The following is a 14,053-nucleotide window of genomic DNA, read 5'->3' as shown; positions in this document are numbered from 1 at the left end:
AATAAATAAAATGGCTTCTGGTTTTGGGGGGAATTTTGTCATTCTCCCGTGACAAGGTGCTAAAGGTAGTTATTTTTTTAAATAGCATGTTTTTTTTCTGTATATTTTTCTACGTATTCAATTACTTACTGAGCATCTCCATTTGTTTTTATATGCGCACTTCAAATTCATTATGGACAATATTCAACTTATCTTTCCCTTATATGACAAATAATAGACTTTTTTTTAAATGAATGAACTCCTGGAGTTGTGTATTGTCTTGCTAGCTCTGCAAGCAAGAAAATTTTGCACTAATTTTGTTTCTCCCTTACCGTCAAATGTAGTCAAGTAATAGGCGTTATCTATATAAACTTTAAATATTTCTGAGTCTGTTCAATTCTATTTTACTATGATCCTCATTACACACTGGATTGATGCAATAGGTGTCATCAACTTATCTCATTATCTTTATGATTTTTTATTTGTAATACATTTCCTGTAATCAATCAAATTGCTTAGTCTAAATATATAACATTAAACCTCTGAAAATGTCCTTTTAGCAAAGTTGAGATTTCTTAGTAAGACTTACAACATCATTCTAAGATTGATTTTTCTACCCAGGCTTATATCTCACTCTCTTTGTTATTAGTTTGAGTAATTCTAGCTAATGTAACAAAATATAAAATTTTAGGTACTTACACATGAAATGATATATCTGCTCATGTAACCATTCTCAGTAGTGTTATGGGTGGTGACTGGTCACCCGTCAGTGATTGAGCAACCCAGGTTTCTTCCATCTTTATTTTTGAAAAGTTTTATTTTGCTTTTGTCACATAATTGCACATATTTATGGGGCACAGCATGATGTTTCAATGCATGCATATATTCAGTAATGATAGAATCAGGGTATTCAGCATATTCATTATCTAAACATTGATCATTAGTTTGTGGTAAGGACTTTTAAAATCCTCTCCTCTAATTATTTGGAAATATGCAATATTAACTATAGTCACCTTGCGGCCAATAGAACAAATAAGTACTTGGGTGATGAAACAATTTGTGCAACAAACTCCCATGACACAAGTTTACCTATGTAACAAACCTGCACATGTACCTCTGAACTTAAAATAAAAGTTATTAAAAAAAAGAAATGCTACTGATATTTTTGGTTGATGCTGTATCCTGCAACTTTACTGAATTTATTTATCACTTCTTGGAGCTTTTTGGTTGAACCTTTATATAAAATCTATTCATAAAATCATGTCAACTGCAAATAGAAACAATTTGACTTCCTTCTTTCCAATTTAGATCCCTTTTATTTATTTCTCTTGCCTAATTTCTGTGGCTAGGACTTTAGTACTATGTTGAATAAAAGTGGTGAAAATTGGCATCTGTGTCTTGTTTCAGATCTTAGAGGAAAAGCTTTCAACTTTTCTCCAGTTAGCTGTAGTTTGTCATTTTTGGCCTTTATTGTGTTGAGGTACATTTTGTTGAGAGTTTTAATCAAAACAGCATTGTTGAATATTGTCAAATACTTTTTCTGTTTATCAAAGTGATAGATTAGCTTTTGTCCTTGATCCTGTTAATGTGATATATCACATTTATTGTATTATGTAGGTTGTATTATCTAGAATGAATCCCATTTGATTATGGCGAATGATCTTTTTAATGTGCTGTTGAATTTGGTTTGCTAGTATTTTCTTAAGGATTTTTGCATCTATTTTTATCAGACATATTGTCCTGTAGTTTCATACTTTGTTGCGCCCTTGACTGGTTTTTGTACCAGAGTTATGCCAGCATTGTAGAATGAGTTTGGACAAATTCTCTCATCTTCAATTATTTTGAAATAGTTTGAAAAGTATTGATAACATCTTTTAAACGTTTGGTAGATTTCAGCAGTGAAGCCATCATATCTGAAGCTTTTCTTTGATGGGAGACTTTTTATTGTAGATTCTATATTGTTACTCACTATTGGTCTCTTCAGATTTTCTACTTTTTTATAATTCAATTTTGGTAGGCTGTATATGTATATGTTGGCATGCAGTTGTTCATAATAGTCTCTTATAATCCTTTGTATTGCTGTTACATCAGTTGTAATGTACACTTTTTTATCTCTGATTTTATTTGAACCTTCCCTCTAGTTTTCTAAGTTAATCTAACTAAAGATTTGTTTCTGTTCAAGGATTTCTGTATTGTTTTAGTCACTATTCCACTTATATCTGCTCTCATTTATTTCTTTTTTCTACTAATTTTGTGTTTGTTCTTGTTGTTCTAGTTCCTTGAGGTATGATGTTAGACTGTTTATTTGAGATTTTTTTGTCTTTTATGGTGTAGGTGTTTATTGCCATAAACTTCCCTCTTGGAACTGCTTTTGCTGTATTCCGTAAGTTTTCATATACTGTGTTTCCAATTTCATTTGTCTCGTGAAGTGTTTGAATTTTCTTTTTAACTTATTCCTTAATCCATTTGTTATACAGGAGTATGTTGTTAAATTTACATGTATTTAAATGGTTTCTAAAGTTTTTACTGATAGTGATTTCTAGTTTTATTCCATCATGGTCAAAAGAGATACCTGATTTTGATTTTTACAGATTTGCTGAGATTTGTTTTGTGGCCTAACATCTGATCTACCCTGAAGACACTTCCATGTGCTGATGAGAAGAATGCATACTCTTCAGCTGTTGAGTGGGATGTTCTGTGAATATCTGGTGGGTCCACATGATCTAGAGTGCGCTTTTTATTTGTTGTTCTTTTGCTGAATTTTTGTCTAGAAGATCTGTCCTTTGCCGAAAGTGAGATATTGATGTCCTCTATTATTATTGCATTGGACTCTATCTCTCCCTTTACATCTAATGATATTTGCTTTATATGTCTGGGTATTCTGGTTTGAGATTAATATATATTTGGAGTTGTTATATCCCCTTACTGAATTGACCCCTTCATCATTATATCATGACCATCTTTGTCTCTTTTTAAAGTTTTTGACTTAAAGTCTATTTTATCTGATCTAAGTATAGCTACTCTTGCTCTCTTTTGATTTCCGTTTGCATGGCATATAATTTTCTCTTCTTTATTTTTAGTCAATATGTGTCCTTACTGGTGAAGTAAGTCTCCTGTAAGCAGTATGTAGTTGTGTGTTTTTAAAATGCATTCAGCCATTTTTAATTACAGAATTTAATACATTTATATTGAAGGTTATTTACATTCAGCCATTTTTAATTACAGAATTTAATACATTTATATTGAAGGTTATTATTGATAGGTATGGATTTACTGTTGCCATTTTGTTCATTGTTTTCTGGTTATTTTGTAGGTCTTTGTTTCTTTCTTCCTCTCTTGTGTTTACTTTTGTGGTTTCATGGTTTTATACCATTTTCTTTTTCATTTGCATATATGCTGTAACTTTTTTCTTTGTTGTTACTCTGGGGCTTACATAACAAATCTTATAGTTCTAAAGGTTTATTTTAAGCTAATAACAATTTAACTTTGATTGCCTGCAAATATTCTAGACTTTTACCCCCCAACCCAATTTATAATTTTGTTGTCTTAATTCACATCTTTTATATAGTTTATTTCTTAAAAACTGATTGTAGCTATGGTTATTGTTGACCATTTTGACTTTTAACCTTCATACTATATACCACCACTACAATAATGTAGTACTCTAAATTTAATTATAAGTTTACTTCTACCAGTGAGTTAAATACTTCCATGGTAGTAATTAACATTCTTTCACCTCGTAGTGGCAATTAACATCCTTTGAAACCATCTTTTAAGCGTTTCTTATAAGGCTGTTCTAGTGGTGATGAATTCCCTCAGCTTTTGCTTGTCTGGGAAAGACTTTACTTCTCCTTCATATATAAAGAATAACTTTGATGAGTATACTCTTCTTGACTAGAAGTTTTATTTTTTTCTCTCAGCACTTTGAATATATTATCCCATTCTCTCCTGGCCTGAAAGGTTGAGAAATATGCTGAGAAATATGCTGATCGTCCAAAGCAGCAAGGTACAGCCATGAAGTCCCATATGGGGGGATTTCCTCATAAGAAAATGTCTTAGGCTGCAGGAGTTTGTGAGGTTGCTCTGTTAGCTTGGGTACAATCACTGGGCATGAGTGCCTGTTCCTTGGGGAACAGGGTGCCTCATGGGCTCAGGTGCTAAGGTTACAGCTGTTCTGTTGGTCCTAGGCTCTGAGTAGACAGAGCCAAGATACTGCAGTCACTGGGATGGAAAGATGGAGTGCCTCCTTGGCAGTTTGTTTCCATGGGGTTAAAAGTTGTAGCTGCCCAGCTGCAGAATGGTGTGCTGCCATGAGTAGGTGCGGTGTAGCGGCAGTGAAGCCTAGGGTATGGGAAGATACAGTGGCTACTGGCCCCCAAATGAGAAGGCAACCTAGCAGTGGCTTCAGTCTCAAGATGCCATTACACGGCAGCAGCTTGGATAATAGGGCAGGAGGAGACACAATGTGGGCTCCTTGTTTGGAGTAACATAGACATGTGAACTCCAGGCAACTCCTCAAGCTGGGCCTAGGACCTGTGAGGACTACAGTGATCTCCATGAGCAAAGATTGTGGGTGTCCACATTTTAATTTGTGTTGCTGAGGGCCTCCTGCATGCTTTTTCTCTGTAAAGAGAGTCCGCCCTGGCTCTGACCTCATCCCACTAGGAGAGACAAGATGGTAAAGGCAGAGTGTTCCATTCCCTTTTTTATATGGCCATCCTGAGTCTCCATGATCCACAGGGTCTCTGCCATTTCCCTGTTTTACTCCAGGGCTCTCCTTCATATATTTTAGTTGAAAAGTGGTTATTTATTTGTTGTTTTGGTCTTTTTGTGTGGTGGCCGGGGAGAAGGTTGAGAGGCACTTCTAGTCAGCTATTTTGTTGGCGTCGCTTCCTCTTGCATCTTCTTGATTTAAGATTCCTTTACATATGTAACAAACCTGCACGTTATGCACATGTACCCTAAAACTTAAAGTATAATAATTAAAAAAAGATTTCTTTAGGATCCTAGAGTCTTCTGCATCCTCTTGGCAGACAAAGGACTAAAGAGTTAAGTCAGACTTAATTATTACTAACTTAGTCAAATTATTTCTTTTTGTGGTAAGAATATGATATTTTATTGGTAAGAATAGGACATATGGACTTACTTAGAAGAAAGGTGACTAAGAATTGTAGTTCCAGAAGGGGAGCTGTTGTCCAGTAACAGCTCTAAACTCTAGAAGAGGAAGTAAGAAAATTGATAGATACTTAGTTCCCTGTAATTTTCCCTGTCTCCTATAATCTGAGCTTTTAATTTCTCCAGTGCAGTGGTTATCTCATCATCCTTTGCAGGTAGTTGCCTTTGTAAGTAGATTTCTGTACTAGGGAGAACTTCACTTTTCTTCTTTGTCTACTAACATACTTCAGGCCTCAGATTTTTCTTACCTGCTCTTAAGTCTTTATCAAAGCAATTTAGACTCTATAGCTATTTGTTTAACCTGCCTTTTCCACTAGGACTGGGATATTTTTCATTTTTCTCATCATTAAATTCCCAGTAGTTAGCAGGAATTCTGGATAGAATAAAAACTTTATTAATATTTGTTGAAGAAATTCATACCTCATTTAAGCCTGTCCTTTATGCATTTAATGTTTAGCAAACTCTTTACTGAGGTGTAACAGAAACATAAAAAATCACAAATCATAAGTGTATGTATAGTTTGATGAACTGATGAATTACCATATGTGTTTGTTTCCTATAGTAACAAATTACTACACAATTGGTGGCTCATAAGAACAGAAGTTTATTTTCTCTTACATACGGAGGACAGAAATTCAAAATCAGTATCACTGGATCAAAGTCAAGATGTTAACAGAGCCACACTCCTTTCAGAAACTCTGGAGAAAAATCTGTTTCTTGCCATTTCCAGCTTCTGGTGTTTGTGAGGACCTGCATTTTCACTCTCGTCTTTAATGATGATTGATAACGTATTTTAATGAAGTCTAGTTTGTCTCTTTTTTTTTCTTGTATTACTTTATTGTTTCATTGCATGAGTCTTGTTTCCCAATTTGGTAGAGGGTTCTTAAAATTTAGGTTCATACTTTGTATATCCTTCAAGTGCCTAGACCACCCAAGCCACAGAGCTGTTGTATGTGCGTGCGCTCTCCCTCTGCTCTCTTTCTCTCTCCCTGTCTCTCTCTCTCTGTCTCTCCACACACACACACACACACAAACACACACGCACTATTACCAATCATAGATTTACCAGATGTCTGTTTTTAAGAGCTTTAATCAAGTCTCTGTATGTCCAATATAGACTCTGTTAAGTTTAAAGTTATTTGTGTCATATTTAAGAAATCCTTGCATATATAAAAGTCATGAAAACATTCTCCTATATCATCTTCTAAAAGCTTGATTTTTATTTATATAGAAATATATATTATTTTGAATTATTTTTGTGAATTTTGTGAATTTAGAGCCAACGTTTTTTGTTGTTGTTTGTTAAAAGTAAGAGTACAATTGCCAAGCTTCATATTTTTGTTTCTTCTCTTCATTATCCTATTTCTCATAGATCAGGTGACTATGTACTTGCTTTTTGTTCCCAGAATCTCTGGTGTGTTTCACTAGCATGTTTCTTTTTTCTTTACCAATACAAGATTTCAATATATAGTCTTTTGTTTAACTTTTATTTTTATTTCATGGGCATATGTGCAGGTTTGTTTTATAGGTAAATTACATGTCACAGAGGTTTGTTATACAGATAATCCTGTTACCCAGGTAATAACCATAGTACTCAATAGGTGGTTTTTGGATTTTCCTTCTTCTCCCACCCTTCTCTCTGTAGTAGGCCCCAATGTCTATTATTTTCTTTTTTGTGTCTATTCATACTCAGTGTTTAGCTCCCACTTGTAAGTGACTACATGTGGTATTTGGTTTTTTGTTTCTGTGTTACTTTGCTTAGGATAATGGCCTTCAGCTTCATCTCTGTTGCTGCAAAGGACATGATCTCATTCTTTTTATGGCTGCATTGTATTCCATTGTGTATATGTACCATGTTTTCTTCATCCAGTCTGCCATTTATGGGCATCTAGGTTAATTCCATGTCCTTGGAAATGCAAAGAGGCAAGAATAGTCAAGGAAGTTTCGAAGGATGACATACTCTACCATATATGAAGACTTCTTGTGTCTTCTTTCAAATTTGAAGAAAGTCTTGATATATGTAATATATGTCTTCCTTCAAAATATCTTTGGATATTCTTACCTCTTTGTATTTCCATATAAATTTTAGAATCAGCATGTCAATTTGCTCAAATATATTATTAGAAATTTGATTGAGATTGCATTAAATCTATGGATCAATTTGGGAAAATTTAACCATTATCAGACAACATTGCTAAATGCACTAGTTAACTTTAATAGCTTAAAATATTTTCTACATATATACAGAAATGTATGTATATATACAGAAAAAATATTTTTCTAAAAATATATTTTTTCTAAGCACATATTTTATTACTATTTTGTCTCAAATTGTCTGGAATCTTCAGCACATTGAATAGAAATCATGATAATAATATTTTCTGTCTCATTCTCAATCTTAAAGGAAATATATTTTAATTGTGATACACAGTCTCCCAAATTGTGACATAAAAAATCTTTTTTTTTTAGGCACCCATTTTGTAGAAATTTGTTATGGCTGCAAACAGTTTCAAAGATATTTGAAATTTTCTATGAATAATGTGGAATTCATTATAGCCAATTTATTCTACTTTAAAAAAGTAGGCTTCTGACAAACGTGTATATATATATATGTGTGTATATATATATACACAGATACACATATATATATATATATGTTGTTGATGGCACCAAATACCTACAAAATTTTGTAGAAAGCAAAAATTTATGTCAAATAATCTAAAGGAAAACAGAAAAAAGTAGGAATAAAATAGTAAATAGGAAAACTATAAATACACAAATATATAATAACCCAATTATAAATTACTAAAATAATACATAGGATAAAGAAAAGCTAAAAATGTATAACAATAAGGTGAAATCCATGTTGTAAAATGTAATGCTTTTTCTACTATGTCAATGTATGTTGTAATGTTATGAATAAATTGGGTAAAGATATCAGAAATTCAGTATGCCTGTACATTTTGATTGTCAGGTTTAAATCTATCATGTATTCAATTGAAGAGAATCACAAGCTTAGTAACATGAATAACATTTTATGCACATTGGAATCTCTAAATCTTTATAAAATGTTTTAAAATATTACTAAATATTTTCAAGACAATTTGTACTTTAGAATTATAAACAATGAAAAAATAGTTAACATTATATTTAAATAGAACCAGAGACTGACTTGATGCAATTCTCTTGCACTTAAAACAAAAAGCCAATTCTGTAACTCAATAACCCGTTATCTCTGGCAAAGATGGTTGGCATGACACTGTGATATACTGGAGGGTCTTCATTCGAATTCAGGATTATGCTCCTTCATAGTGATCCCTAGTTTTTCCAGGAGTTCATATGATGGTTCCTCAGCTTCCACATGGCTGATTTAACATCTTCATTCCTCAGAGAGTAGATGATGGGGTTCAACAAGGGAGTACAAACAGTGTAGAACACAGAAAGAAATTTGTCCACAGAAAGTCTGCTAAAAGGCCATATATAGAAATAAATGCAAGGCCCGAAGAAAAGAATCACCACTGTGATGTGGGCAGTTAATGTAGAAAGAGCCTTAGATGACCCACTGGAGGACCTGCCCCGGACACTGATCAAAATGATAGTGTAGGAAATAATTAAAGCCAGGAAACAGCTCAATGATATCAGGCCACTGTTCATTAGGGTCATAATTTCCATTTCATATGTATCCATGCAAGCCAGCTCTATCACCAAGGAAAGGTCACAAAAGAAGCTATCCACCTCATTGGGACCACAGAATGGCAGGTCCACTGTAAAAGCCAAGTGGCTCACAGAATGAAGAATGCCCACTGCCCAGGAAATAGACACAAAAATTATACATAGCCTCTGGTTCATAATTGTACTGTAGTGCAGAGGCTTACATATGGCTATAAATCTGTCATATGCCATAGCTACAAGCAACATCATCTCACTCCCAACAAAACTGTGAAGAAGGAATATCTGGGCCATGCAACCCTCAAAGGAGATAGTCTTGCGCTCAACAAAAAAGTCTACAAGCATCTTGGGGGTGGCAAAGTTAGACTGACAGATATCAATGAAAGAAAGATTACTGAGCAAGAAGTACATAGGAGAGTTCAAATGGGAGTCAAAAGAAATAATGACAATAATTAAGACATTGCCTAGCACTGATGTCACATAGACTATAGAAAAGATGACAAAAAAGAAAAGTTGAAGTTCCCAGGAATTAGACAGTCCCAAAAGTACAAACTCAGACGCCATCGATTCATTTGTGTGAGCCATGTATCCAATATGCAGTTACCTAAAAAAAAGAGATTAGAAAAATGTCACAATGATTGGCATTACAATACTTCTAGTTTATAAACAAAAGAAATATAGTCGTTTATAAACAAAAGAAATATAGTCAATTATAAACAAAAGAAATAGTCAATTTAATTAGGTTATATATATTTACATATGTACTCAGTTGACTAATATTTAACATCCATGACTGCTATGAAAGTTGAAAGAGTGTGAAAAAGAGGATTAGATATGAATCCCTGTCATAATTAGAAAAAACTACACATACTAAAAAAAATGAAAATACAAAATCAGAAACAGGAAAGTATAAGTGAAATACATTAATAGTATAAACGTTGATAAGATTAAAGAGATTATGCCAAAGTGGTAAGATAAGTTTTAGCTCGAATAATTTCTATTTGTGCTAAAACTTCTCTCAAGTTTGAAATTTGCTAGCCAAAAGTGAAGGAAAAGTCTATTATTTCAAGTGAAATGAATAACATGAATAAAGAATCAAAGGTAAAAATATAAAGATGTACTTCATTCAGGAACCTGTTAGTGGAGTGGCCTGGCTGGAGGAGAGGGCATGCTAAGAAACAATAAAAATTAAATTAACAAATGGTAGATCAAGAGCAAATCGTGAATTCAATTAGCCTTAAACACAATACTAAATGGAACTGAGAATCATAGTGTTCTTGGAAGTATTTTAAGAAACAAAAGAAGTGGCCAGGCACGGTGGGTCACGCCTGTAATCCGAGCACTTTGAGAGGCCAAGGCAGGTGGATCACCTGAGGTCAGGAGTTCAAGATCAGCCTGGCCAACATGGTGAAACCCTGTCTCTACTAAAAACACAAAAAAAATTAGCCAGGCGTGGTGGTGGGCGCCTGTATTCCCCCCTACTCGGGAGGCTGAGGCAGGAGAATTGATTGAACCTGGGAGGTGGAGGTTGCAGTGAGCTGAGATCACACCACTGCACTCCTGCCTGGGCAACAAGAGTGAAACACTGTCTCAAAAAAAATAAATAAATAAATAAAACGTAAAAAGAAGAAAAGAAAAGAAGAAAAAAGAAAACGATAGAAGCAATTTACTGTAATAGAGAAGGAAGAGCCAATGGTGACATTCTGAAAGTTTCTCTGAAGCTCAAGAACACTTCCTTTCAACCTTTTAACAAACAGTTAATCAAAGTTCACCTTCTGTCACATAAAAAGCAATTAACTATAAATGACACAATAACCAACAACGTGTTTTCAGTCTTTCTTCTGACTGTGTTTTATCTTTCCTATACGTACCTGACAAACTTGAATTTGTCAAAATCTCAACACCTCTCAGGAATGGTGGTTTAAGAAATATCTCATATAGTTCATTTCAAAGGCATAAGAAATTCTCAGGAAAGTTAACTAGTAAGCAAATTTGCTCTTAAATGTTTTTTGACACTTTGCTTAACACATGTGGCCACTTGGTCACAGAGAAAACCCTGCACACCCTTCCTGAAGTGGTTCAGGAAACATTTTTGAACTTAGCTCTGTGTATCCAACAGTACACAACAGATATTTATTTGTCCTTATGCTAATTGAAGCTCTGCACCCCTCCATATTCCTCAGTGGTTTGTTAGAACCAGTTTATTTAGACATGACCAAAATAATAAATATTTTATATTTTAAAAGTTAAAATTGTATAGGTAATCATAAACCAAATTAAAAAGTGTTTAAACTGTTTTCAAGCTTTCATTATGTAGTTTTAACCTGGATGTTGAAGCATTATATCCTACACTTTCAGGGCCTTCCATGTTTGCATTGGTTATGATTTGTAGTTTTAAGTAGAATGCAGGCCGGGCACGGTAGCTCATGCCTGTAATCCCAGCACTTTGGGAGGCCGAGGTGGGTGGATCATGAGTTCAGGAGTTCGAGACCTGCCTGGCAATCATGGTGAAACCCCGTCTCTACTAAAAACATAAAATTAGCCGGGTGTGGTGGCACACAACTGTAGTCCCAGCTACTCAGGGGGCTGAGGCAGGAGAATCACCTGAACCTGGCAGGTGGAGGTTGCAGTGAGCCGAGATCGTGCCACTGCACTCCAGCCTGGGTGACGGAGCAAGACTCCATCTCAAAAACAAAGAATGCAGAAACCTAAGTTACTCAAGAATGTAAGCAGATCAACGAGGCATGAACTGACCTAACTACATGTTTCCATGATGGGATCTCATTTCCATGTAGAAGATTTGGAGCAATGCTGGCATGTCTAATCATGTGTATACATGAGCAGGGGAAATGAGGAGCAAAGAAACATTGAAAAAGAAAGATATTCCCATTCCTAAGAGTAAAAAATTCCTAAAAAGCTATAGTTATGAATTTTAAAAGATAAAATTTGACACCATGAGGAACTGCTTATAGCATTCAATTCATTCTGGAAAGCCTATTAAATACAGTTTTTTAATGGAAGAAAAATTATTTATTTTCATAGGTTATTAAGCAAAAAAAATCCTTGACACAGAGCATGCAAATAAATTTAGATTCTACTACTACTGGTATAGAATATGTACCAGTTCTTTATACAGTAATAATAATGAACCATTGTAATTACAGTAAAAAATACTCCATAATTGAAATGTCATTTGTGATAAGATTTGCCACTTAAATGAATCACACAGTATTTTGTACATACATATATTATAGCCAATATTAGAAAACGTGCTTTATATAAAAATGATAATATTGATAACATTTATAGCACTTTCTATGTTCTAAGCAGTCTCCTAAGCATATGGCATGCATTTGTACTCATTTAATGCTCAAAACAACCCTTCAAAGTAGCTACCGTTCAAATATGCATTTTATAATTGAGGGAACTGAGGCACAGAGAAGCTTAGGCTAAGTAAATTGCCCAAGTTTATACTACTAGTAAGTTGTATACTTGTAGTAATGACTCCTACAGTAGACTGGGAGATGCTTTTGGACAAACAAAGCTAAATCTTATGCGTGATAGAGTGGTGGGGCTCCGAAGTGGGACAGGCTTGGATTCAATCTGAGCTCCTAAAATTTCTAATGGAATGAACAATTCCTTGACTTTTCTCAACTCCTTTTCTAACATGTGAAATGATGATGTCACTTGTAACATTTCAGAGTGGAACATAATAGGCATTTACACGGGAGTGGGGATTGAAAGAGATGAAAGAGGGTGCTCAAGAAGACAAAGGGGGAGAAAGAGGGAGAAGAGAAGGAGCAAGAGTAGGAAGAGGAGGAGGAGGAAGAAAAAAGAAGGAAAAGGAGAAGGAAGAAGAAAGAGAATAAAACATGATTAACAAAAAATTGTTAAATAATGTTAGTGGTATTATTATTCCTTTTTCAAAAATCATCTTATCTTTGAAAAATATATTTTTTGAAAATATCCAAATTTCCCACAAATTATATCTTTTCAATATCTAATAAATGACAAGGTTTTTAGTCTTAATTTTTCAAAATATAGGAAACAACTAGAAATTCCTCTTCAAGCTAACTTCCTATGATTTTTTTAATGCAAGTAGAACAGATGAGGTTCAATATTATATCTCATTTTCTTCTTAATAATTAAGGTAGTTACCCAATAGTATAGACAAATAACACTTGCTACTTTCTAGCTGTGTGACTGAACTTAAAAGATAGAACTGGATTATCTCTAAAGCTAGTTTCATCTCTAAAATTCTAAGTGCAGAGGCAGTTATGGAAACACATGGAGTTTATAAAAGTCAGCATTGCTTGGACTGTCCACAGAACACCGAGAAGCTTCTTCATTATTGAATCATTCATTCTCTCATTGCCACTATACTTCAGAGATAGGAGTGTTTTCAGATCCCAAAATACACCATCAGAAAATTTCCCTATTCTTGGTGTAAAACCAAGTTGGATACGAAAGGGTTGCTGTTACATTAATATCTACTATACAATGTGTCAATGGAACTCTGAAATCATAAGCATGAATAATTTTTCTTGTCTTTATTTTAATGTATAATACTTAATTACCTGTAAGCCTAGAAGCAAACAATAAAGGATATACTACTGACCGTTACTCTACTGTGTATATCTACACCTTTCATTTGAGGCAAATTTTGGTAGTCAATAAATATTTGTTAAACTAATGGATACAGAGTCACTGAACAGAAAGCATAAATGGGTCAGAGAAGGGACAGATAATGGTTGTAACGTATGTTCCTCTGTTTATCAGATTCTGATCCTCTTCTTACCAGGGTTGCCCAAAAGCAGTGCAGTGGAAGAATGGTATAGACAGAGAAGTGGAGAACAGGAATGTTCTTCTTCCAGAGGGAGTTTTCACTTTGAGACAACAGTAACTTCCACTTTGCTATCTTCTAGTTGCTGATTTTGCATCTATAAGAGATCTCATTAATTATTTCTCTAGTGCAACAATATGTTCACAATGAATTTATAATACTTACACTTTGAAAAAGTTGTCCAAGTCTTTGACTTCTTCCTTATTTTCTCCAGTTTGGTGTCCTCTAGTTTGTTTCTGTTTCTCACTTTCTGCTATGAGTCTTCATACTGAAAATATTTGTAATGTAACCTTAACTTGATGCATTTTAACTCGGTTCCCTACACTGTGCCATATGGAAGGAAGCCTCTCAGGTCCTGTCCTGAGGTAGTGAGGGCTCTGATCACCT

At 34.3% G+C, this 14,053-nt stretch overlaps 1 protein-coding gene across 1 annotated transcript; it reads right to left on the bottom strand.

The window, feature by feature from the left end:
- Positions 1-8,316: 8,316 nt before the first annotated feature.
- LOC129472609 (olfactory receptor 4K1) lies at positions 8,317-14,053 on the bottom strand. Its single transcript, XM_055262430.1, has 2 exons — positions 13,832-14,053; positions 8,317-9,427 (listed from the first exon to the last, which is right to left on the bottom strand). The coding sequence occupies exon 2, from the start codon at positions 9,406-9,408 to the stop codon at positions 8,473-8,475; it is 936 nt and encodes a 311-aa protein (XP_055118405.1). The 5' UTR covers positions 9,409-9,427; positions 13,832-14,053; the 3' UTR covers positions 8,317-8,472.

Source organism: Symphalangus syndactylus, chromosome 22, assembly GCF_028878055.3.
Source record: "Symphalangus syndactylus isolate Jambi chromosome 22, NHGRI_mSymSyn1-v2.1_pri, whole genome shotgun sequence".
Classification (NCBI taxonomy): domain Eukaryota; kingdom Metazoa; phylum Chordata; class Mammalia; order Primates; family Hylobatidae; genus Symphalangus; species Symphalangus syndactylus.
This window is presented reverse-complemented; position numbering and strand designations above follow the sequence as displayed.

Coding starts and splice junctions, on each gene's coding strand:
- LOC129472609 (XM_055262430.1), bottom strand. CDS start 9,408: ATGGCTCACACAAATGAATCGATGGCGTCTGAGTTTGTACTTTTGGGA.